Source organism: Lissotriton vulgaris, chromosome 5, assembly GCF_964263255.1.
Source record: "Lissotriton vulgaris chromosome 5, aLisVul1.2, whole genome shotgun sequence".
Taxonomy (NCBI): Eukaryota; Metazoa; Chordata; class Amphibia; order Caudata; family Salamandridae; genus Lissotriton; species Lissotriton vulgaris.
Window position 1 is genome coordinate 1,962,750,112 of NC_141693.1, and position 26,962 is coordinate 1,962,777,073.

General features: G+C 44.9%; 1 protein-coding gene across 1 annotated transcript in view; it reads right to left on the bottom strand.

The window, feature by feature from the left end:
- The window catches only part of MSH5 (mutS homolog 5), a 1,348,607-nt gene that overhangs the window by 597,115 nt on the left and 724,530 nt on the right, over positions 1–26,962 (bottom strand). Inside the window, exon 14 of the mRNA XM_086920580.1 lies at positions 15,937–16,009. Coding sequence (XP_086776706.1) covers positions 15,937–16,009 — 73 coding nt within the window. The remainder of the gene's footprint in view (positions 1–15,936; positions 16,010–26,962) is intronic.

Consider the following 26,962-nt stretch of genomic DNA (forward strand, 5'->3'; position numbering starts at 1 on the left):
TTGGGCATCCTACAACAATTTTGTATAGACAGAACAATGACAGTGAATGGCAACCTTCCTGTATGATTATACTAAAAGTACATGCATAGGTGTCGATTAGACAATCCTTAGATAGTGCAGATGATTAAGTCAAGCATGCTAAAGTGTGCCATTCGGTACAGGAGTTTAAACCATTTTTTACACTGTTGGCCATTTCTATCCAGCGATTTTCTTTGACAAGCAGACTCTTATCGCAGTTTTTTTGTCGGATAGATGGTTTAACAACATCAATTACCCACCATGTCATCTCTTTTTCAGAGTGTTTGGCGGCAGAGAAGTGCTCAACTAAGGGAGCATTTTCCACTGAGCAGCGGATCCGCGACTGATGTTGCAGGATTCGCTGCTTAATCATCTGTGTGGTTTTGCCTATGTATGGTTGACCACATGGGCACTGTATACAGTAGATGACATTACTGGTTCGACAGTTGGAGAAGTGTTTGATGGTGAAATTCCTTTCGTTAATCACAAAACATTTGATATTTTTAGTGGTGTTGCACGCCTTACAGTTGTTACATTTATAGTGACCTTGAATTGGCGACAGTTGTCTCATGTTGTCAACAGTGTTTTCTTCATGTTTTTCATAAGCATGTACCAAGTGGTCTCTCAAGTTAGGCCCACGTTTAAATGAAAACATGGGTTTTTCTTTAAGTTCTGGCAGGTCATTTAGGAGGGACCAATTTTTTGTTACAATCTTTTTTAGCTGCTGACTGTATGTGCCAAAAGTGGTCACACATACTAGTGGTGCCGGGTTATTTTTAGGTTTCGTTTGCAGTAAAGCTTCTCTGTTGTTATACCATGCACGCTTCATTGAAGTTTTAAGGAGCTTATTGGGGTAACCTCTTTCATGCAACTTGTTTTTGAGAATCCCAGCTTCATGAAAATAGTCACTCCGTTTGTAGCAGTTTCTACGTAAACGTAGGAACTGGCCAAAGGGTAGCCCGTCTCGTAAAGATTTAGGATGGTGACTGTTATATTTGAGGAGGGTATTGCGTGTAGTAGGTTTTGTATATAAGGTTGTATAGATGGTATCATCCTCATTCGCCTTGATGGTTAGGTCGAGAAAATGAATTTCATGTGCATGGTAATCTAGAGTAAACTGTAGATGTGGGTTTCTTTCATTTAGCCATACGTGGAATTGTTTCAAAAGGTCATTGTTCCCTTTCCATATAAGGAAAACATCATCTATATATCTTAGCCAACATGATATGTTGGCTAAGAATGGATTGAAGCTGTTATAGATGAATTGTTTCTCAAAATTGTTAACATAAATATTGGCTATATTAGGGGCGTAAACTGCCCCCATTGCCACACCTTTCAGTTGCTGGTAAAATTTCTTCTCAAACAGAAAAAAGTTTTTACACATAGAGATCCTGATACATTCAACAATGAATTCACTAGGGACATTGTGGGGTCTTTCGCGGCTGTCTAGCAGATTTTGAATGAGGGTCAAGACTTCCTCTTGGGGAATGTTAGTGTATAGACTATTAATGTCCATAGTCACTAGATATTCAGATTCCGGATTAAAGTCATGATTCTCAAGTTTAGTTATAACAGCAGTGGTATCCCTGATGTATGTGTCTGCCTCAGTTACAAAAGGTCTAATAAAAAAGTCTGCATACTGGGCAAGTGGCTTAAGAATTGAATTACAGCCAGCGACAATTGGTCTCCCTGGTGGTTTAGTGGCGTGTTTATGAATTTTAGGGAGGATATATATGGCCGGCACAGTTGGTGATTGATTGATCAAAAAAGCAGCCTCTTTGGTGCTTAGCCATCCTCCTTCAAGTCCTTGTTCACTAAGTGATTTAATTTCTTTTTCAATAGCAGGGGTAGGGTCTAGTCTTAGCAATTTATAGTTTTCAGTTATAGATAGTTGTTCTAGCATTTCATGTCGATATGCTTCACGATCCCACAGTACCAGCCCACCACCCTTATCGGCCGGTTTAATAACCGTGTCTTTAAGGCTTTCCAGGTTTTTTAGTGCCAGATGTTCATCTTTGTTGAGGTTATTCCTGCAGAAGATTTGTTTTGTGAACAGCGTTTCTGGTTCAATAAGAACAGCATTTTCAAAAGTCAGGATGTTTTTTGAGACCATATTGTTCTGAGGGAAAAAGGTTGAGGGCGGATGGAGGCCCGTTACATTTCTTTCTTGTAGGTCATTTTTGGAAGCAAAAAAGTTTTTAAGTCTGATTGATCTAAAGAATCTATATAATTCGCATTTGGTTTGGAATTGATTGTTCCTATAAGTGGGAACAAAGGATAGACCTGAGGATAGAACAGATATTTCAGTGTCTGTCAAGATATGTTTAGTTAGATTAAATATCGGAATGGTAGACATATTATTTACCATTGGTAGAATTGATTGCGGGTCTGTCGTTGGCCTGGGGTATATTGGTTTCTGTACCATCCTCGTTTCGCTCCCCTGGGTTTCGGTGGTTGCCCTCTCCCTCTCCTGTTGTCCTGGCCTAAAAACATTTGGCATGAGGTTGATGGTTGTTGGTCAAATGAGGGTCTGAAGGGGCCTGTAGGTATTTGATCACCGTCTGACTCAGATCCTGTTTCAGAGAATGTTGTTCTTTTCTGTTGTTGGTAGTTAGGGTTGGGACCTCTAGGATTATTTTGTGCCTGATAGAAGTCTTTATGTAAATAAGGATATGTTATTTCCTTGTTGTATTTGCGAATATCCTTCTGAAGTTTGTCTGTTTTTTTCATAGAATTGAATTCTTCAAATTCTTTTATCGTTTGGGATATTTTGTCTAAAAGGGCTTTGGCGTTCGTGATACTAGAGTCACTGTTAATTTTATTCTCTAGTGTCTCAATCTCTTTTAGCAGTGATTTAATCTGTTAGAATCCAGATGGTGCAGTGAGAAAGGGACTCATGTCTGAGTATACCCTGCTACACATATAGTGGCCAAAAACGATTCAAAAAAGGGGGTGGTGATGAACAGAGTGTCTGAATTAAGCAGACCACTCTTACCCAGTCCAAAGATCAGGGCTTGATCCATCACCGTTATTTATCTCACTGCACCATCCCAGCTCAGAACCTGGCTATATGCAAATCAGTCTGTCCCTGGCCCAGTGCATCATGGGAACAGGGTAGACTAAACTACCAAGCCAGTTCTTCACCAGAAAGGAGACAAGCTACCGGGGACCGGTTTCTGGCATTTCAGCCGTCTTCGGCCCGGCTTGCTTGAATCCAGATGGTGCAGTGAGAAAGGGACTCATGTCTGAGTATACCCTGCTACACATATAGTGGCCAAAAACGATTCAAAAAAGGGGGTGGTGATGAACAGAGTGTCTGAATTAAGCAGACCACTCTTACCCAGTCCAAAGATCAGGGCTTGATCCATCACCGTTATTTATCTCACTGCACCATCCCAGCTCAGAACCTGGCTATATGCAAATCAGTCTGTCCCTGGCCCAGTGCATCATGGGAACAGGGTAGACTAAACTACCAAGCCAATTCTTCACCAGAAAGGAGACAAGCTACCGGGGACCGGTTTCTGGCATTTCAGCCGTCTTCGGCCCGGCTTGCTTGAATCCAGATGGTGCAGTGAGAAAGGGACTCATGTCTGAGTATACCCTGCTACACATATAGTGGCCAAAAACGATTCAAAAAAGGGGGTGGTGATGAACAGAGTGTCTGAATTAAGCAGACCACTCTTACCCAGTCCAAAGATCAGGGCTTGATCCATCACCGTTATTTATCTCACTGCACCATCCCAGCTCAGAACCTGGCTATATGCAAATCAGTCTGTCCCTGGCCCAGTGCATCATGGGAACAGGGCAGACTAAACTACCAAGCCAATTCTTCACCAGAAAGGAGACAAGCTACCGGGGACCGGTTTCTGGCATTTCAGCCGTCTTCGGCCCGGCTTGCTTGAATCCAGATGGTGCAGTGAGAAAGGGACTCATGTCTGAGTATACCCTGCCACACATATAGTGGCCAAAAACGATTCAAAAAAGGGGGTGGTGATGAACAGAGTGTCTGAAATAAGCAGACCACTCTTACCCAGTCCAAAGATCAGGGCTTGATCCATCACCGTTATTTATCTTACTGCACCATCCCAGCTCAGAACCTGGCTATATGCAAATCAGTCTGTCCCTGGCCCAGTGCATCATGGGAACAGGGCAGGCTAAATTACCAAGCCAATTCTTCACCAGAAAGGAGACAAGCTACCGGGGACCGGTTTCTGGCATTTCAGCCGTCTTCGGCCCGGCTTGCTTGAATCCAGATGGTGCAGTGAGAAAGGGACTCATGTCTGAGTATACCCTGCCACACATATAGTGGCCAAAAACGATTCAAAAAAGGGGGTGGTGTTGAACAGAGTGTCTGAATTAAGCAGACCACTCTTACCCAGTCCAAAGATCAGGGCTTGATCCATCACCGTTATTTATCTCACTGCACCATCCCAGCTCAGAACCTTGGTATATGCAAATCAGTCTGTCCCTGGCCCAGTGCATCATGGGAACAGGGCAGACTAAACTACCAAGCCAATTCTTCACCAGAAAGGAGACAAGCTACCGGGGACCGGTTTCTGGCATTTCAGCCGTCTTCGGCCCGGCTTGCTTGAATCCAGATGGTGCAGTGAGAAAGGGACTCATGTATGAGTATACCCTGCCACACATATAGTGGCCAAAAACGATTCAAAAAAGGGGGTGGTGATGAACAGAGTGTCTGAATTAAGCAGACCACTCTTACCCAGTCCAAAGATCAGGGCTTGATCCATCACCGTTATTTATCTCACTGCACCATCCCAGCTCAGAACCTGGCTATATGCAAATCAGTCTGTCCCTGGCCCAGTGCATCATGGGAACAGGGCAGACTAAACTACCAAGCCAATTCTTCACCAGAAAGGAGACAAGCTACCGGGGACCGGTTTCTGGCATTTCAGCCGTCTTTGGCCCGGCTTGCTTGAATCCAGATGGTGCAGTGAGAAAGGGACTCATGTCTGAGTATACCCCGCCACACATATAGTGGCCAAAAACGATTCAAAAAAGGGGGTGGTGATGAACAGAGTGTCTGAATTAAGCAGACCACTCTTACCCAGTCCAAAGATCAGGGCTTGATCCATCACAGTTATTTATCTCACTGCACCATCCCAGCTCAGAACCTGGCTATATGCAAATCAGTCTGTCCCTGGCCCAGTGCATCATGGGAACAGGGCAGACTAAACTACCAAGCCAATTCTTCACCAGAAAGGAGACAAGCTACCGGGGCCCGGTTTCTGGCATTTCAGCCGTCTTCGGCCCGGCTTGCTTGAATCCAGATGGTGCAGTGAGAAAGGGACTCATGTCTGAGTATACCCTGCCACACATATAGCGGCCAAAAACGATTCAAAAAAGGGGGTGGTGATGAACAGAGTGTCTGAATTAAGCAGACTAATCTTACCCAGTTTTCTGGCGGTTTGTCCCTTTTTTACTTTGAAATATTTGATGGGGCTGCATAGTTACATATATGTAAGTTGTAAGTGGTCGCCAGTAGGTATATATAGTTAGGATTTTTTTTAATAGGGATTTCTAAAAATTCTATGTTGAATAACTTTGGCGTTGATGGATGGAATCGGCTGAAATGTTCAGGAAAATGGCACATTTTGTTTCTGAGCGTCCCCTAAAAGTTTGGGGGGTTTTCGTCAAGCGGGGGCCGAGAAAAAAGGGGGGTTCCAAAACGTATTTTTAACATTGAGTTTTCCATAGGGCGGTTGGACTCACTTTTAGCCCGAACGGCTGAATGGATTTCCACCAAACTTGGCAAAATTGTAGGGACTGGTACCCCGATGTGCCTTTGCTATGTCTCAAGATATATGCTCCAGTGGTTTTTCCAAAAATGTACTTTGAAAAATATATATTGGGCTACATTGGGCTATATATATGTTAGAGCCCAAATGTAGCCCAATGTAGCCCAATGTACCCCAATGTAGCCCAAAGATGGCCACCAGAGACAAAAAAAACAAATGTAGCCCAAATATCAGCCAGATGTAGCCCAACTATAGCCCAATGACAGAATGTCCCAGAGTGTCCTAAAGAACAACTAGAGCGCTAACAGTCTTACTTATGACAAAAGTATGGCACACCTGAAGTCATCTTGATTGGAATAAAGTGTTAACACTTAAAACATTTAATTTGCAAAGGAACAAAATGAGGGGATTCATTTTGCCATAGAAATTATGATTATTGCGGAAGAAAGAAAAATAGGGCACATTTTGAGTGACTTCTCAAATCCTCTTATATTTCACTAAAGAAATTCTGATATGCAGTCTCCCAAGATGGCCACCAGAGACAAAAGAGCCCAAATGTAGCCCAAATATCAGCCAGATGTAGCCCAACTATAGCCCAATGACAGAATGTCCCAGAGTGTTCTAAAGAACAACTAGCACAGTAACAGTCTTACTTATGACAAAAGTATGGCACACCTGAAGTCATCTTGATTGGAATAATGTGGTAACACTTAATACATTTAATTTGAAAAGGAACAAAATGAGGGGTTTCATTTTGCCATAGAAATTATATATATATATATATATATTCACTGAAAAAACCATAGGTTATAGACCATATATAGTTAGGAATTAGCATTTACAAAACCTTGAAAATTCACTGAAAAAAACCATAGGTTATAGACCATATATAGTTAGGAATTAGCATTTACAAAACCTTATTTTACTCACACAAAACCATTGAAATTCGCATATATAGTTAGTTGCACTAACTATATATCGCGCACCCGCAATCCACTGCTGATGATGTCACATATTACATCATTCATGACATGGTCAGTGACATCACTGATGACATCACTGATGACATCACTGATGACATCACTGATGACATCTCAAATGACATCACTGATGACATCACTGATGACAACATCCAGTGACTGTATGTTTCTGTAAAGTTAAAATATGTCTTACATATTGAAGAATGAGTGGATGTATAAGTGTCTGGATGAAGGATTTAGTAGGTGCATGACTGACTGTATGAGTGAGTGATTAAATGTGTCTCACTGAGTGCATGGGTTAGTGACTAAACTGTCTTAATTTGTGCATCATTATGTCTGTTGTTCTGTAAACTGCTGCATGTGTTGATCAGTAGCTATATGAGTAACTATATGGGTTATTGATTGGTTGCCCAAGTATTTGTATGGGAGACTGAGTGTGTGTGTGGGTGGCTGGGAGGTGTATGACTCTGTGCATAGATGTGTGAGCAGTTGATTCACTAGATGTATGGGTTCAAAAGTGCATGTGGAAACAGCTGTATGGGCGGTTGACTGTGTGCATGAGTGTATTGGTGAGTAAATGGATATCTCAGTGCTACATGTCAAAGTAAGTACATATTTAAAACACAGTACATGTGAGAGTTGACATATATAAATAACTGTGTATAGGAGCCAGTGAATGTGTGAGTGGCTGTATGGATCATTGTGAACTTGTATCAGGGATTGTATAAGAGAGTAAATATGTGTTAGTATATGTTTGAATAAGTACGGTGTGTATAACTGTATAGTTGAGGAAATGGAGGTGTGATTGATTCTTTGCATGACTGACTAGGTGTGTGAGTAACTCCATGGATGAGTGGCAGTCTGTGAGTGTCTGTTTACACTGATTGTATCTAAGGTTATATTAGAGTTTGAAGAGGTTCATCATATTATCACATGAATGATATCATCAGTGATGTGATCAGTAATGTCAAATGAGATGTCATCAGTAATGTAATCAGTGATGTCATTTGAGATGTCATCAGTGATGTCATCAGTGATGTCATTTGAGATGTCATCAGTGATGTCATCAGTGATGTCACTGACCATGTCATGAATGATGTAATATGTGACATCATCAGCAGTGGATTGCGGGTGCGCGATATATAGTTAGTGAAACTAACTATATATGCGAATTTCAATGGTTTTGTGTGAGTCAAATAAGGTTTTGTAAATGCTAATTCCTAACTATATATGGTCTATAACCTATGGTTTTTTCAGTGAATATATATATATATATATATATATATATATATATATATATATATATAAATATATACTAGCAGCCCGTCCCGACGTTGTCCGGGGGCAATGAGGCTTCCAGGTAGCAGGAACTCCCTTACCTCACGTCATCCTACTGTGTGCTTGTCGGCTCATAGAAGGCACGAACGGAAGGCCAACTATTGGTTCCTCACTCTCTCTGACACCACGTTAGGGGTTACCAATCCCCAATGAGGCTGCATCCTCCACTCTGGCCTGCAGCAGACGGCGACTTGTAGTATTAATAAACGTGCACCAAACACGACAAACTGCCCTCGAATATGTGTACTCAGTTATTTATGGTCTCTGCTGTCAGGACAACACACAATCTCAAGAGTAATCAGCGCCTGGGTCGCACAGCACAGCACAACTCTAAACGTCACTGCATTCAATCCCCAATGAGACTGCATCCTCCACTCTGGCCTGCAGCAGACGGCGACTTGTAGTATTAATAAACGTGCACCAAACACGACAAACTGCCCTCGAATATGTGTACTCAATTATTTATGGTCTCTGCTGTCAGGACAACACACAATCTCAAGAGTAATCAGCGCCTGGGTCGCACAGCACAACTCTAAACGTCACTGCATTCAATCCCCAATGAGGCTGCATCCTCCACTCTGGCCTGCAGCAGACGGCGACTTGGAGTATTAATAAACGTGCACCACACACGACAAACTGCCCTAGAATATGTGTACTCAGTTATTTATGGTCTCTGCTGTCAGGTTTGTGTAGCTCAGTCAAAATAGGATTTTTACACGAGGGGCGTCGCTTACCTCACGTCTTCCTCGGGGGCCGTCTCAGCCACCACGGCCCCACTGTCGCCGCCGCTCTCTTCCGCGCTCCTCCCGCTGAACGCTGCGTTACTTTTCCTCCCCGAAATTTCTTTTAGCCCCCCCCCCCCCCCCCCCCCCCCCGAAGTTTGGCTCTGGTTGCGCCTCTGGATGGCTGCCTTTGAACCATCGACAGAAAGCAATGGGCACAGCATAACTGTCCCAAACAATGAAAAATACCACAAACTATAAATTATTACGCAGACGGAGCCCATGTTTTCACCTGGCGCACGTGAGTATTTCGGTCATTTTGTTAAAAGTTGAATTATGGGTGTTGTAGTTCCCGTTCCCGTTTTACATTAGGACATGCAAAACCACAACTATAAGAAAGCCAGGAAACAAACAGAAATGGTAATCTACTCACACCTGCCATGATACGGTACTGACACAACCAACAGAGCGGCATTTACGGACGCACAAGGTCACCGCTACTCCAGAGACAAACTATAACTTTCCACCTTGGAACAAAGGCAGCGGGACTGCTCTGCGTTAGCACTTCCTCTGTTCGGAAGGTTGGAAAGTTGCTCTTTCTTGCAAACATGTTTTCGAAGGGAGCAACAGAACATCATGCTCCGAGCCCTGACTGCAGCCCATGGGCTGTCATGGAAGACAAAAATAATAACCCCAGTCCTGCCAAGTATCACGCAACAGGTGTGACACTCACGCATTTCAGTGCGGTGATCCGCTTCACCGCACTGAAATGCATTGTCACGCATTTTGCCACTGGCCAGCACACGCCACCAGCGGCACCTGTGCACCGGCTCTAGTGCTCAGAGAGACGTGCTGTCAGCAGCTTGCTTGCTGGGCTGCTCAGCTCTGGAGAGCGCTATAAAGTAACAAATCTTCCCAACCTGTGCGTGCGCCTGGCTGGCGCCGCTTTCCTTTGACTCACACTGCTGCCAATTACCGACAGGGGTGGGGGGTAGGCGGGTCCTGCCCTCTAAGTCCACGATGCTACTGGTTGTCAGGCATTATGGCCTACCAGGGCGCCCGGGTTTATTAAATCCGGATGTGACCCCCAGTGCCCTCACGTCTGAGGAAGAGGAAGTGAGGCAGAACGGCGGGGGATTCAATCTGAATCAGTGGAATCCTCCTCGCCGAGTTTAAGAGCGACTGACCGACCGGACCCAGTGAAAAAGTGAATTAATTTCACTCACCGCCGACACAGGACATTGAGTGCCTCTCGTTATGGCCGCCCGCCGTGCAAGAGGCATCGGTGATCAAGAGTGGAGCAAATTACTGCGGCCAAGCGGGGGACGAGTGAATCAGCAGCCTGCAGTGTCTGGGGGGAGAAGAAGATGAAGACTGCAGGTGCGGCTGCAGAGTGCATCATGCAGCAGTGTAGTCACAGTGCTGCAGCGCTGTGTGGCAGGTCCCCGAGTCTCTGAACTCGTCTAGTAAGTGTTTTATTATACTACGATGAGTCATCTGAAAAAAATGATTTAACACACAATAGCATCTGCAGGGCTGATCTGTCTCATAATCCTTCCTGAGTCAGCGAGCCTCCTGGTTTATCTGCAGTCTGATCGCTGTGATTTATCACAGTAAATGCAGACGGGCCGCAGGGCTGCTCTGTCTGACTCACATCATTGATCTTAGGGCAGTAGTAAGGTATTATATTAAAGGCTGGGTCACTGCGTGACAGTTTTACCAGGCAGGGCTCTCTCTGCTCTGGGCACTGGGTGTAAAGTGTGTGCGGGCGTAAGTGATTATTTGTGGGTCGGGGTGTGGCTGCCCTTAAAGAACATTCTGCCCTGATTTACATGCGTTCCTCCAGGTTGGCCCCGGGGTGACTATAACCAGCCTGCCCCTCCTGTGGTTCGCATCTGTGGAACTAAAATTAAATAAAAGATCTGGGGGTGGAAATGGAGCTCATCAGATATCCCACGTGGACACTTGGAGGGCGGGGAGGGGGTAGCGTGATTCCTCAGAGGCCCCCTCCCTGTTCCTTCTCATGTTCAGAGTTAGCATCCGCAGGCAGGGCTGCTCTGTCATCCTTCCTGACTCAGTAAGTGACAGTTTTACCAGGCAGGGCAGGGTTCTCTCTGCGTCCGCACTGGGGCCCGGTGCGGGGGAGGAGTAGGGGAGTGGGGGGGTAAGTTAGCGTCATTCCTCAGAGTCCCTGTCCGGAACAGAACTTACTTACCGCCGCAGCACGCACAGTAGATCATCTCTGAATAAATAATTTCAGTCACATACAATCAATATTGTTTAAAATCTGCAGGCAGAGAAGCTCTGTCTTATCCACCCTTCTGAGTAAGCCTGGTTTATCTACAAGTGCAGATCTGATTTAATTACAGTAAATCTGTAGGCCCGGCCGCAGGGCTGCTCTGTCTCCTCATCCTTATCATGGGTGCCCCTGACTAACTTTTATCTTCACAGATTGGGGGTCAGTGCGTGTCAGTTTTACCAGCCAGGCTGGCTCTCGCTGAGTTCTATTGGCACTTGGGGGGGATGGGGAGGGGGGGTGTGTCCGTTATAACTAAGGTTAGTGTCCTTACATTTCTGGTGCTCTGAAACAATTTCAAGAAGTTCTTGCAGTTTCTTGTTGCTCAAATGGCTGTAATTTCTGAATTTAAAAGTTTCCCTAGTCTTCATTGCATGATTTTTGCTCGCAGAAAAGTGTGACTCATAGTCGTTAGAATGTCACTCATAATTTCACTGACATTTTAAAAATGTCACACATGGCTATCTGAAACCTTGGCAGCTATGTAACCCCTGCATTCCTCCCATCGGCGATGTATTTGGCGAGCTGGTTGCCGTGGCACTAAACACTCAGGTTCACGTCCGAGCAGGAACTTAAACGCCGTTTTTAAGGGGGTTGCACGTAAACAGAAACACAAATAGGACAGTGGACGCCTACCGTCAAACTTTCCATCCAGTCAGGGGATCCAAGTCAGAGAGTACATCTATTGTAACGTGCCGAGGGGGGTCAGCAAGCAGCGCCCAGAGGACAACACAAAACAACAGCAATGGTAGTATCCTCCTTGAGCTCCTGATGATGTCAGCACGTTAGCGCACACGGCCGGCGCTACTTCCAAGCGACTACTTTTTTTTGTAAGGTATATTTTAAACAACGTATATTTTTTGGGGGTATATAGCCTATGTCACTCAGCACACACTGCCAATTCCAATGATGTATTGGGTGTTTGGATTGGCGCTGTGGTTCCCGAGTTTACCCGCCTCAAAGGTTCCCTGTTCTTACTTTATAATAGTAGTATATAGAGTATAGATATAGACTATACTGATACATTCTGCTTTACTATCGTACCGGAGAAGGGTGACGATAAACCCGCTTAGATTTACCCTCCAGAAATGACTTTAGCCAAGAGAAGGCCTTGCCTTGTATACCAGCCGCACTAAGAGAGTTAAGATGTTCAGATAAGGTATCTGGGGCTCTGTGAAAAGGCTACATCCTAAGAGACAGTCTTGCAGCTCTCCAAGAACTCTTCTGAAGATGAAGGAACAGAAGGGAATAATGAAAGTATTATTCCTGCAGTTCCAGCTATAATCCTGCTATTCCTGTCTGTTCATTAACCCTTTCGATGCTGATCACCCACGGGTGTCGTGTGCTGATGACGAGCTGAGCTCGTCATGGTGCCACTAAAATGGCAATTTCCAGCACAGGGGGGGGGGAACGCCCAGCAGCCATGTGGTTAAGGAACCTATTGAAGGCTGCGAATGTGCCCGTTTTAGCATTTCTGTGAGTGCTCACCTAACACTTTCAGGACTCTTGTCATATCGGCCCCCGGGGCCGGCTGCCAAGTTTAAAAATGCCCTCCTGGAAATTGTCCGCTCGCTCGCCGCGGGTCCGGCTAATTTTAGTATTCTAGGGGATCTTTATTTGCATTTTGATTTAATCCATGACAGTGAAATCTGCAGTTTCATTGCAGACTTGGAGGCTTTTCAGCTGGACCAACTAGTATCTGGGTCGACTCATATTGCTGGGCACCTATTAGATCCTACATTTTCTAATATTCAGTCTTCTAAGGTGAATACGCCTACTCCTAGGGGTTGGAGTGACCATGCTTTGGTTGTCATGTCTGTCCCGCTCTCAGAGCCCTGTAACTCAGATATTGTAAAGCCGGTCTTTAAACGCCCATGGCGTAAGTTAAAGCTTGAGGAGTTTCATGACTTCCTCGCGAGTAACCCTTTGGGATCGTTATCTGACTCAGAGTCTGGCTATGGCTCGTTCTGTGACTGGATAAAACATGGTCTGGACTTCTTGATCCCTGCCAAATGGTTTAAGGGGCGATCTTCCACTACTAACCCTTGGTACAATGACACCTTGACCACGTTAAGGAAAACATGTAAAAAAGCCGAACGGGAGTGGAGAAGGGATTATGGCTCAGAGAAAAAGCTATGCTACCTTGCTAAAATCAAGCAGTACCATTAAGCCATCTGTAAAGCTCGTGCTACATACTATGCTAGCGAAATCAAGCTGAGCCCTAATCCAGCTAAATGTATTTTTAAGATTCTTAAAGATCTTGGATCTAGGAAGGTCACAGTGTCTGCTATATCATCGGCACAGCAGTGTGACGATCTAGCCACCTTTTTTGTAGAAAAGGTATGTGCTATTTATCAATCTTTTCCTTCAGTCTCCTCTTATTCCTCCCTTGTGCCCCCAGACATTGGGCCTCGGCAGACGTTGTCAGCCATCCCGTGTATGTCTCAGGAGGAGCTCACTCGGTTGAGTGGTAAAATCAAAACTGGCTCTCCTGCTGACCCTTTGGGGCCTTCACAGTTTAGAGAGTCATTTTCTATTTTTCGGGCCCTACTCTGCCACATAATCAATTCCTCCTTTTCCACTGCTATGGTACCTGCACTATGGAAACAGGCTTGGGTGTCCCCTATCCTTAAACAACCCACATTGGACTCTTCCAAACCGGAACATTTCAGACCCATTTCTCTTCTCCCTAAGGTTGCAGAGGCACATGTTAACAACGTGCTGACTCAATTTCTGAAATCCAAATATATTCTGGATATCTCTCAGAATGGGTTTTGACCGGGTCACAGTACGGAGACCGCTCTTCTGGCCACTACTGAGCATCTGCGGTCCATTCTTGATGCTGGTCAAAGTGCGGCACTGATTTTGTTAGACCTCAGTGCCGCCTGTGACACAGTCTCGCATCCTGCTACAGCGGCTTGAGGAAGCTGGAGTGATTGGGTCTGTTCTGGAATGGTTCAGGTCCTTCCTGACCGAAACATCGTTCAGAGTGTCCGCTCCTCCATTTCTCTCCCAGGTCCATTCCATTGACCAGGGGGTACCCCAGGGCTCAGCTCTGAGCCCGGCATTGTTTAATCTTTATGTTCAACCTTTGGCAGCGGTCGCCAGGCAATGGGACCTTGTTATGGTCTCATATGCCAATGATTCGCAGCTGGTTGTCACCTTGGCTGAAGGATCTTCCCAGAATGCCTCTAGGTTTAGAGATGGGATGGCGGCTGTGGCTCGATGGATGGCTGCCTGCAAGTCAACGCCAACAAAACGGAGGTTTTGGTGGTTGGGAAGAACGCTAGCCTATGGAGCGAGCAGTGGTGGCCAACTGTTCTGGGTGAGGTCCCTATGCCAAAGACTTTGGTTAAAAATCTTGGGGTGTGGATGGACTCATCTCTTAGCTTTCGGGACCACACCAGGAAAGCCGGGCCTCTTGTGGGGTCTTAAGCCCCTTTTGAAATTTGTTTACCCCACTACACGTCAGCTGGTTGTACAGGTGACCATTCTTTCATGCCTTGATTACACCAGCTCTGTTTTGCTTGGGGAAAATAAGGCTGAAATATGTTGGATGCAACGTGTCCAAAATGCCGCTGCCAGAGCCCTGGTAGGTCTTCCGCGATTTTGGCCTGCTGCTGACACCATCCGGAAGTTGCATTGGCATCCCATGGAGAAACTAATTAAATTCAAGGCATTGTGCCTATCTTTTAAGATTGTGAAACTAGCTAATCCCAGCTTGCTGAGTAAATTGCTTACTCTGTATGTTCCCTCCCGCAGGCTGCGTTCGGCGGGCAGCAGTTCGATGTTGTCCCGCGGGTTAAGCGCAGCCGTGTGGGAGGCCGATCCTTCCGCTATCTGGCAGCTAGGCTATGGAATTCTCTGCTGGAACAGATCCGCGGCATAGACTATTTACTCACCTTTAGGAAAGCTGTTAAAAACTTCCTGTTTCCCTCAGCTTAATTTATTGGTATTCTGGCAGCCACCATGGTTTTAGGTTACTGTGCGTGTTACACCTCATAGCTGGAAGCGCCGGGACGCCCTTCATCGCTGGGGCAGCTGAGCGCTATATAAGCTACATTAACATAATATAACACAACAGTGAGATGAGGAGGAACCGAGGTAAGTAAGGTAACACAGCAGCTCCACCAGCTTTGGGGGCGCAGACAAGGAAAAGTATGATTTCACAATATCCTGGGGCTACTCTCAAGCTATTCTGCCACCCAGAACAGTTCTTCATCTCTTTTAAATCTAGCATTGGAATTGACATGCATCTATGCCAGTATACTGCAATATTGACCTCAATATTGATCTGTCACTCCCTACCATCACCCCCGCCACCCCCACATATCACTCAATGCTTTCAATCATGACCCAAAGCCCAGGTCGCTGTTCCAGTAATGGGACAAACACACACATTCATGATACCTCATTCCTGACCTGCAGCACCCCACTCTATTTTTCTACTGGGAACCCTATACAGCTTGCAAGCGTAATGCTAACAGTAATAGCAAATTCATAAACAAGCCAATTGACATCAACCATTAACTTCAGAACACTCTTCCGTTTTAGTATTGGGACCAGCACACAGCACTACCAATGTACCTCAAACCCTACCCACAACTTCACCTACAATCGCTATTTAGACACTTACGCAACTCTGCCAACGGAATTCAATCATTGTGAGCAACACCAACAGCTCTTTGAGACTCCCAGACACCTTTAGCAAAGCATGCCAAACCAAACAGCCCTGCCTAACACAAAGGGTAATCCCAATTGTATTTCTCTAGTCTCACGTTTGGCTACATTTCAGACTTTGCCATATTATCATGTTGAGCTCTTACTTTCGTCAATTTCTGGATCAATGCCGGGCTTGACAGTAAAACGGTTCTCAGACAGCGACTCCTCAAAATCCACCTGTTAATGAAAGAGTACGAGTTAATTTATTGTATTTCAGATTTAGTGCCTCATTTACATATTGCTTGCAATGCTAACTTTGGCAGACATTGGCTGATGTACCATCTGCCTGGGTTCATGTGTAAATCAGGGCAACTGGAATTTCCTGGCTGCCGTCATCCTAATGGTGAGAAAACTGTGCTGCAGATCTAGACAATTCACACTACCATGAACTATGGTGGCACTGGACAGAAAAGGTCTACTAAATGTCTCCCATGGGCTAGGAGAAAATTCCCAGGACACCAAGGTCTTTTGTTTTTTTGTGACTAAAGACCCCTGCCTTGGGCATCTCTAAAGCAGGGGGAAAACACCTCTCCAGATTGTGTTAGTGAAGGAAAGGGCCCCTTCCTGCAAAAACAATCCTGACTATGTTGGTGCTAGGCAGCAATTTTAGCGCCAACGCAAGGGGAAGAGACAGGAATGCAGTGTATTTCATAAATTGGTGCACTCCTGCCCTTTCGCATTCTGTAGGGCAGCTCAGCAAGAATACTTGCAGCGCTTCTCCATGCAAATTCCTCATAAATGAGGTCCTTTGTTTTTAGCTACACCTCTGACCATGCCCCCAAGCTCACTGACATTTGGTTGACTAAACACGTGTAATATTATTTGTCCACCATAAAAATGATTTTCTGTGGGAATCGGGTGTGTTTCTGGCTATCGATGATGAGGAGTACCAAGTTCTATAAATTTTAATCAGTAGGGGGTTCTTAGGCCTAAATATTTTCGACAAGGGGGTCTCGGCATCAAAACATTTGAAGACCTCTACTCTATTGTGACTGGATCTCGAAGTTATAGATCACTCTTTTGGTTTTCACACAGTTTTAACTTTATTTGGAGACAGGTTTGGGAGGGTATCAACTTTACCTCAAACTGTAAGAGAACATGAAGTTATTTTTCAGTATAAATGGCTCTCCGGTTAGGACTGCCATACTATAGAAAGGTCCATAAAATTTCTCTCACTCTGAGTGGAGGATCTCAGTAAACCTTTCACAGAATCTGAAAAATTAATTTCCTCCTCCTCATTATAGGGTCCAAAAAAACTACCACCCAAATGTTGTAAAAACATTATAAATGCAACAGCAAAATGTGCAGTGTACAATTTCCAAATCTATTTCGGTACATGAGCTTTCAATATCAAAAGGGCAAGCTTGGGGTGTGGGAGAGTTCTTGTCTCACTCTGAAGAAAAATAATGCAGTTACCTTTAATCCTTGCTCTCATCATGGGTATTTTCTCTGAAGACTTGGGGCCCATTCAGAATTTATACCGGAGTAAATCTACAGGTGTAAATTTACTCTTACACTTTGCAGTAGATGAACAAATTGCCTTAACTTCTGTTATGCTTTTTCTGATGGATACAGTATCTGCCTGCGGATTTCTCACCTTTTGAATTCCCCCTTGCGCAGCATTCCACATAAACTTTTCTCAATAGCTCTCCCATGTCGTCGAGGACGTTACAATGGACCGGCCCCGCACGCGACTACGCCTGACGTCATGGGACCCAAAAGACATCACTTCCACCCATTTTTTCCATGCCCTCGAGGCGAACGGGTGAACCGACAACAACTTCACAAGTATTCACAGTATTCAAAACCAAATAAAACACTGGAAATTCTAAATAAAGACATTTCCTAGTGACAAAAACGGTACAAAAGGGGGTGGTGATGGACACCATAAGTGTGGCAGGGTATGCTCAGACGTGAGTCCCTTGCTCACTTTGCCACTGGATTCAAGCAAGCCATGACTGAACTGGGGTGGCAGAGTGGGCTAAAGAACGGTGATGGATTAAACCCAGATCCTTGACTGGGTGTGAGTGTTTGATTGATTCAGATGCTCCGTCCATCACCACCCCCCTTTTGTACCATTTCCTAGTGACAAGCATCATAATATTCCAACATTTCAACAATAATAAAATACATTAGTTACATGCTAATCATTTTTCCTTATAAGCAGGCAGGCAACGGGGAGGCGGGTGCGTTAGTGAGGAATCCACAGGCAGATACCGTATCCACCAGAAAAAGCGATACCGAAGGTAAGTGTTATATCCTATCTTATGTTTTCTTATCCTATATTTCCTTATTGTTCATGTTGCCTCATGCATTTGCTTCCTAGCACCTGGTTGCTAGGTTATTGTAGAATGTTCTTCTCCTGATCTTCAGTTGAAGACTGGAGCTTCTTGGATGTGCACTCTGATGGATCTTATGCTGTACTTGAAACTCTTAATTAAACTTAATCCTTAAGTTTACCTCCTTCTCCTGTCATTCCTTGGATACAACATAAATTGGCGACGAAGTGGTCAAGTCAGCATTATCTACGAACCTACGCTCAAGACTTTAATTTCATACAGATTTCATCAGACTTCAGCGCTCATCATTATATCTTCAATATTTTTACCTGCCTCCACTAACCTAAATCTTCCTTCAACCTACTTCAAAGTGAATACTTTCAAGAAACAACGTTAACTTCATATAAAAAATTCTCGCTGTTTGAAAATCGCCATTATCGTTTCCTTGGCGGTTTGTGCAGCACAAGAACGACGCGCGCTGCATTTCTTCTTCAACGTTCATTCTCTTCAACAACAAAGCGCGTCATCTCAATCTGACGGTAAGGAACACATCATCACGCACGCACGACGTAGCGGCCATTTTGTGGTTGCTTAGATACCTTCGTCAACATCACGATCTTCCGTGACCTGAATTCTGAGCACAAGGTACTTTATATTTTTCTTACTTTTCAACTAGACTATCAATTGAACTTACTTGTGTGTCTTCTACGCTGACACACACAGCTGGCTCTGCATATTTAAAACAACGTTTGAATTCCATATCGTATACTGTGCAACATACTCGTGTGTCTCCTACGCTGACACACACAGCACGCACTACATAATTAACACAACGTGCATCTTCTTCTACGCTGATACACACAGCTGATATACGACTTTTACAACGTGTATCTTCTACGCTGATACACATAGCTAACATTATAGTTTGACTTTACCTGCGTCATTTATATTCATACACACAGTTAACTTTGGAGTTACTTTCCATATTTACTACAGTTAGCTTTCTCATTTAATAATTTTTTAAATAATAATATATCTTGTTAAGTTCTTATTTAATACTGTTATTTATTAATCCAGAATGGCGCAACAGACTGCAGTTCTTCCTTCTTCCTTTCTTCCAGAACCAGGTACTCCTAAAATAAAATGGTCCCATTGGTTTAAAGCCTTTAATAGCTATATAATTGCCATAGATGCTGTGAAATTTTCTGCTGCAAGAAAAAATGCAATGTTATATAGTGCCTTGGGTGCTGAGGGTCAAAGAATTTTTGATCATCAACCCCCTGTTGTTAGACCTCCCTCAGATGATTGGAATGAGTACACTGAGGCTATTACTCGTTTAGAAAAATATTTTAAGGACGAACCAAGCGTAATTGTCGAAAGACATAGATTTTACACACGCAAACAAAGAGAATATGAAAAAATTGATATATTCTTAGCTGAATTAAGAATTTTGGCTGCAACTTGCGAATTTGAAGGCCCTATTGATCAGTATCTTAGAGACCAAATTGTTGTGAATTGTTTTAACAACAAAGTTCAGGAAAGAATTTTATGCTGTCGTAATCCTTCCTTACAAGAAACTTTAGAATTAGCTAGAGGTATAGAAAGATCTGCTTCTGCCTCTAAAGAACTAAGCAATAATAAACCTACACATGTAGATTTAGTAAAATCTACTTCCTCAAAGAATTCTCAACGTAGTCAACCTCCTAAACTTGAATGGAAAAAGTCTGATAAACCTCCCATTTGTTATAGATGTGGATCGAAATTACACCTTGCCAATTCAACTTCTTGTCCAGCCTTAAAAAAACAATGTACTAATTGTAAAAAGATTGGTCATTTCGCTACAGTGTGTAAGTTTAAATCTAAGACAATGTACCTTGAAGTCTCTGATCCTGATAATTCTAATGCATGTGAAGAAGATTGTAAAAAAAATCTTGTTGTCTGTGGACATGATAGATGATCATGAAGACCCTTCTGTCTATGATCCAGTATGTGATCTAAAAATTGGTGAGATTCTTGTCAAGGTCACTGTAGATTCGGGATCCCCTATTACCATTATTGCAGATTTTTTATTTCTTAAACATTGGAATGAAAATTTACTTCTTCCTCCTGATATACGTACTGTTGCATTCAATGGCAAGGTCATTGATTTAATGGGTTTCTTTAACGACAGTTTAACATTTGAAGATCGTTCTATTCAGGCCAAAATTTATGTATCTAAAAAAGGTTATAATGTTTTGGGTTGGAAAGATCAAGGTAAATTTCCATTAGTATTAAGACCTGGTACCAGAAACCCTATTTCTTTAGACCATTCTACCACGATTAATGCTCTGACTACTGAGGAACTTTCTCTAGAAAGTATTATAAATAAATACAACAATGTTTTTTCTGATAATCTTGGTTCAGTTAAAGGCTTCGAACACAAAATTATTTTGAAGCCTGATGCTGTCCCAGTGATTCATAAAGTAAGACATGTTCCACTGAGCATTATGGAGAGACTGAAGACTCATCTTCAACTACTGAGTAAAGAGGGAGTCATTGAAAACATCAACTCTTCGTTGTGGGTTTCTCCAATTGTAGTCGCACTTAAGAAGAACTGTGACGAGCTCAGGCTATGTGTAGACCTAAGAGCTCTAAACAAAAATATTCAAGTGGATTGTTTTCCTCTCCCACGTATTCAAGATATGTTGGCTCAATTAAGGGGTACAAAGGTTTTCTCTACCATAGACCTACGAGCAGCTTATCACCAGATAGAGTTATGTGAAGAGTCTAAAGACTTAACTGCTTTCAACACTCCTTTTGGTCTTTTTAGATATCTGAGGTTACCTTTTGGTCTTGCCTCAGCGGCTTCAGTTTTTCAGAAACTAATGTTTCAGTTATTTGGGGAAGTTTGTGACGTCTTGGCCTACCAAGATGACATTTTGATCTCTACTAACACTGTGGAAGAACATCTTGTCAAACTTGATCAAGTTATTGGTATTTTAAGTGACCATGGTATGACTGTTAAAAAACAGAAATGCAAATTTCTCCTTAGTGAGGTTGAATATCTTGGTCATACAATCTCTCACAAAGGCATTGCTCCAAAACATGATCTCTTACAAGGCATTCGTGATTGCGCTCAACCCACTAACAAAGATCAATTAAGATCATTTTTGGGTTTGAGTGAATTTTATTCCAGATTTGTACAGAATTTTGCACATGTTAGTGAGCCTTTGAGGTCGCTTACTAGGAATAATGTTAAATTTGTGTGGGATGAAGTACATAAAGTGGCTTTTGATTCCTTGAAGGAATTGATCATTCATGCCCCAGCTCTCAAACCTTTTGATGGGAACTCTCTATCGTTTATTACGGTGGATGCTAGTAATACTGGTTTAGGTGCTGTACTGAGTCAAGCTGATGGTGGGATTGAAAACGTTGTTGCCTTTGCATCCCGTCAACTTTCCTCTTCGGAAAGAAATTATAGTACCATCGAAAAAGAAGCTTTAGCTTGCGTTTGGGGAGTTAGACATTTCTCCACGTATGTTTGGGGTCGTGAGTTTGTATTGGTTTCAGATCATAAGCCATTGATTTTTATTTGGAATGATAAGGGTTTAAGGAATGCTAGCCCTAGATTAAGTCGTCTTCTTTCAAAGCTTTATGACTTTAATTTCATTATGAGGCATATCCCTGGTGGGAAGAACTTCACGGCAGATTTTTTGTCAAGATGTCCTTCAAGTTCTTTGAAGTTTTCCCCTATTCTTGATGACAAGGAGGTAGTTGTCAACCTTCTTGATGGACTAGTTTTAGCAAAGGATGTGGTTTCTGAGTCTGTTTGGATTAGTGAGTCTTTGCGGGATTTTTCTTTTCAAACTTTAAAAAAGTATATTACTGAAGGTTGGCCAAGAGAGAATCTCATTGATAGGGATCTTCTTCCTTTCTCTAAAATCAGAGATGAGTTAAGTTTGGAGGGTGATTTACTTTTGAGAGGTGTTTCCCTCATACCTCCTCTTTCTATTCGAGATAAGATCATTGAGATTGCTCACAAAGGTCATGGTGGAGTTACTAGCACTAAAAAGAGATTGCGGCTTCACTATTGGTGGCCAGGGATGGACATCTCTGTAGATACCTTTTTAAGTGGCTGTAGTGAGTGTTCTCATGCTGAGAAATCTTTGTGGACTGTCAATAAACCCTTGTGTCCTGTTCCTTTCCCTGACAGTCCATGGGAGAAATTGGGTATGGATTTTCTAGGACCTATTGGTGGTTTAAACCAGGGTTTCAGGTTTATACTTACTATTGTAGACTATCACTCCAAGTGGCTTGCCTGGGAATTTTTAAAAGAACCCAACACCTATAATGTCATAAAATGTCTTAGGAAACTTTTCCAGTCCGAAGGAATTCCCAAGTTCTTAGTATCGGACAATGGGGTACAATTTGTATCTCATGAGATGAACAGTTTTTTGGATAATTTTGCCATTAAACATCTTACCACTGCTTTGTATTCCCCACAGGGCAACGGTTTAGTGGAAAGAGCGAATCGTGTCCTGAAGGATGCAGTTCAGTTAGCTATTTCATCTGGTCTTTGTGTTCAGGATGTTGTCTGCGACAGGGTTTGGTCATACAACAACACACCACACTCAACCACTGGGGTGACACCGTTCCTCTTGTTAAGAGGGAGACAGTCCTTTAATGAATTATCACCTGGTTGGGTTGTTAGCAAAACTTCTCAAGATAAAGGTGTTGTTGATCTTGATCTTGTCAAAGACAAGGTTGCATCTTCCCAACTCAAGTCCAAGATCAGGTATGACTTGAATAAACATGTAAAAGAAATGTCTTTTAGCATTGGTGACAAAGTTAGAATTCGTAGACCATGTAAGACCAGGGGTTCAAAATTTTATCCGGAGACAACTATTGCTCAAATCGGCAAACATGCTGTTAAAGTTACTGGTGGTAAGTGGTGGAGTAAAAGAGCCGTCTGAAAAGTGAAGGGCTCGGACGTTGCTCCTGTTGATGTTTCAGGGTCCAACGTTATTCCTAATGCAGTTGTCTCTAATAATTTGTTACCTTACAACCTTCCTTCATGTAGTTCAAATGTGCCTGATGGAGACATGTCTTTGCTTGACGATTCTAATGTTCATCAGGATGAGTTTCTTCAATCTACTCCTCCTTTGGTGATTTCTAATGATATTAACACTACTTCTGTAGATGTACCTCTACTTACCTCAGATTCTTCTGAGGTCTCTGCTTCCTGTTTAAAGTCTTCTAGAATTAAGTTTACACCCAAATATTTGAATGATTACATTACTTGATATGTGGTTCTGTTCTAAAATTATTGTTTTTGTTTTCACTTTATTTATTTTATTTTAGCTGTGTTTTGTAATTGTGGGGAAGGAGGTGTGTTATATCCTATCTTATGTTTTCTTATCCTATATTTCCTTATTGTTCATGTTGCCTCATGCATTTGCTTCCTAGCACCTGGTTGCTAGGTTATTGTAGAATGTTCTTCTCCTGATCTTCAGTTGAAGACTGGAGCTTCTTGGATGTGCACTCTGATGGATCTTATGCTGTACTTGAAACTCTTAATTAAACTTAATCCTTAAGTTTACCTCCTTCTCCTGTCATTCCTTGGATACAACAGTAAGTCACTTGTTTTTCTGATGGATACATCTGCCTGTGGATTCCTCACCTTTTGAATTGAATCCCCAAGCAGTACCACTCCCGGTGGAGGGTGCCTGCCTACCTATACCAAAAAATCCTGCAGCACAGAATGTGCAAACTGGTCATCCCTCCTCACCTCGAAATCCAAATAATTGTGCTTCGCGAAAGAGTGGAGGGAGGCCCGAGTTGCCACCTTGCAGATGTCTACAACAGGGACACCTTTCGCTAAAGCCAAAGAAGAAGACTTAGCTCTGGTGGAATGAGCTCTAATACATTCAGGAGGCTCTTTCTTGGCAAAGGTGTAGCAGATCTGGATACAGAGGATGATCCACCTGGACAGCGTTCTCTTATGGCAGTTCGGTCTGGACTGTTCCGATGAGGAACAGGGTCACCGATTTGCATATGGCTGGTTCTGAACTAGGGTGGCGAAGTGATCAAAAGAACGATGATGGATTCAACCCAGATCTAATAGTGACTGGGGGTGAGTGCCTGAAAAATTTTAGCGCTCCGTCCATCATCTTATTTTGTTTGTCTGTTTGATGATTGGCAGTCTCACATGTGCATGTAGCTCCTCATTGGATGCAGTTGCAACGAGGGGCAGGGAAGCTGAAGTAAGACTCAGAGGGGAGGAGAGGGAAAGAGTGACCAACAATGGTGGGGGCCAGCAGCAATGAGAGAGGGGGTGGGTGGACCGAACAGGCACCCTGGGAATAGAGCAAATGCAATGATATAAGGGCATGATTTACAGGGCTGTTCACAGAAACGACAATAGGAGCATCAACACTTAAAAGAAACAAAAGGGGGAGTGGCCAAGATGGCGACGGAGTAGGACGTGTCTCTGAGTCCCTCCGGCACCACGAGTCCTAAAGCTTTGTCTTGCACCCTCTTGGGATCCCCCTCCATCGGGGATTGCTGACCTCCTGACACCCTGCTGCAGCGGAGAACCGGCTGGGGGTCCTGTCTCGCCCGCCGGAGCCGCAGTTCGATGCGACGGAAGGGAAGGCCTAAACCGCGCCGGAATCCAGGGGCTGGAGTGTGCTCTAGCTGCGAGAGTGCACGGAGCGTGGGCGGCGGCGGGCGGAGGAGCTGCCGGGTGAGAGAGGGCGAAGGCGGAGCCCCGACGTACCTCGCACGACTGAAGGAGGCACCGGGAAGCGGGACAACGGGGACGCCTGGAGACCACAGCTGTGAGGCGCGGAGAGCGGGCGCCGGGCGAGGTGAGAGGAGACCCGGCTGAGCCGCCTACTGGTACCGGGGTTTTGGGGCCTAGACGGGCCTGGTGTCCCGGTGAGACGGGAGAAGCCCTTGCAGCTCGATTGCTGCAGCGACATCGGTGGGCCCTGAGGGAGCGAAGGAGGGCCTATCACTCGTGAACCCGGCGATGTGGGAGTGGGGGAGCCCCGGGACAACAGGACGGAAGCCCCGGACTGCCTGAAGCTTACTAGCATAGCCCAGGGAAGGGAATGTGCGATCTGCCGACCGCAGGACGATAGCAGGGCCCAGCTGGAGCGAGTTGCGGCCTGGTGGGACTCGGCCTTGGTGATCGGCGATCCAGCCCGTCCTGCACGGTGTCCCGTCTGAGGCGCGCTGTGCCCCCGCCCTGCGCTGTTTCGCCCTGCGCTCCGGCCCTGCCCATTGCCTGACCGGTTGGCGACTGGATTTGCGAGCTGCCCCTTCCCAGTGAGGGGCTGCCTGAATTACTCCCCGGCCCTGTGGGATCGAAATCATGGGTCTCAGCCTGAAGTAAAGCACACATGACCGGTGTGGGGCCTGATTGAGCACGTGAACGCCTAGGCCCGGACGTGAGAGCGGCGCAGCGGCCTTACCAACCTCGGGGGCGTGTTGAGGAAGAAGGGCCCACTGTGGTCGACTATGGCGGCGGCAAGGATGAAGAAAGAAAAACCGGGCAAAGACGGAGTACCGAAGAGTTCAGGGCAGGCCGTGTCCCCAGTGTCTGACAAGTCCCCGGGTCCAAGTCAGGCAGAGGAACCTGCGACCAAGGCCTTTATGTTGGAGCTTTTCGCAGCAATCAAAGAGGACATTGCAGGACTGCGCACCCAGCTGGCCGCGGACTTGAGGGAGGTCTGGAGAGATGTGGACAAAGTAGGAGAACGTGTGGCCACGCTGGAAGAACATGACCTTGAGACGGGGGCGACATACACTGGCTTCAGCAGGCTGTTATTAGGCTTACCGAGCAGAACCTCGACCTTCAGGCACACGCGGAGGATTTGGAGAACCGGTCCCGCCGCAACAATATCCGGATCAGAGCGGTGCCATGGAAGGGTGAGGGAGCGGATCTCCGTGAGTACGTCGAGGCCCTCTTTAAGCAGATCCTGCAAGACAAGGAGGTCACGGACATTCGAATGGACAGAGTGCATCGTGTGGGCCTACCCAAGGGAACGAAGGCACCGCCGCCGGACATCCTCGTCAGCGTGCATGATTTTCAATTGAAGGAGCGTATCCTCAAGATGGCCCGTGATGTCGTCCCTCTGCAGTTCCGTGGACATAATCCAGAGCTCTACCAGGATTTGGCAGCATCTACCCTGTAGAAGCGCAGGGACTTCAAGCCATTCCTGCGAGATCGCAACGTCGCATACATGTGGGGTCATCCTTTCCGGCTCATTTTCTGCTGGCAAAATAAATTGGTTCAGGTGCGTTCGCTCACAGTTGCCATGGACCTCCTGGGTATCGAACACACAGAAGCGGAGTCAACGGGCGGTAGCGACACTCTTAGGCGACGACGACGATCGGCAGAAAGTGGGCCGCTCTGCTCCCAAGAAGGGTCCTGATCCCTCAGCATGTCTCCAGGAGAGGGGCGCAGCTGTAGCCTCCCTGGCTCTGGTTACGGAGGCGGCCCCAGATGATGTCTCGGAGGTGCCGTGAGGCCTGAGAGGGTACACAGATGGCGTCAGAGGGGGGCATCCCCTGAAGGTACTCTAGTATGTACTGTTGGTTGAGTGAGTCCCGTATCGGGAAGAGGAAGACTGTGGACTGGTATCTATTTCCCTTGCCTATGTGGCCTGTACTACGGACATGCGTACTTCACTCTGTCTTTTAATATTTTAGTTTGGTTCTATTATGGGGGGGTTCAGTGTGTGTTTTGGGGGGGGGGTGAGTGCAGGGGGGGACTCCGCATCAGACCTTTGCCGCTTGTGCATAAGTGTGCATTTCTGCTCCTTTCCTTCATGCTGATGGGTGCATGCTCTGAGCGCTTACGCAG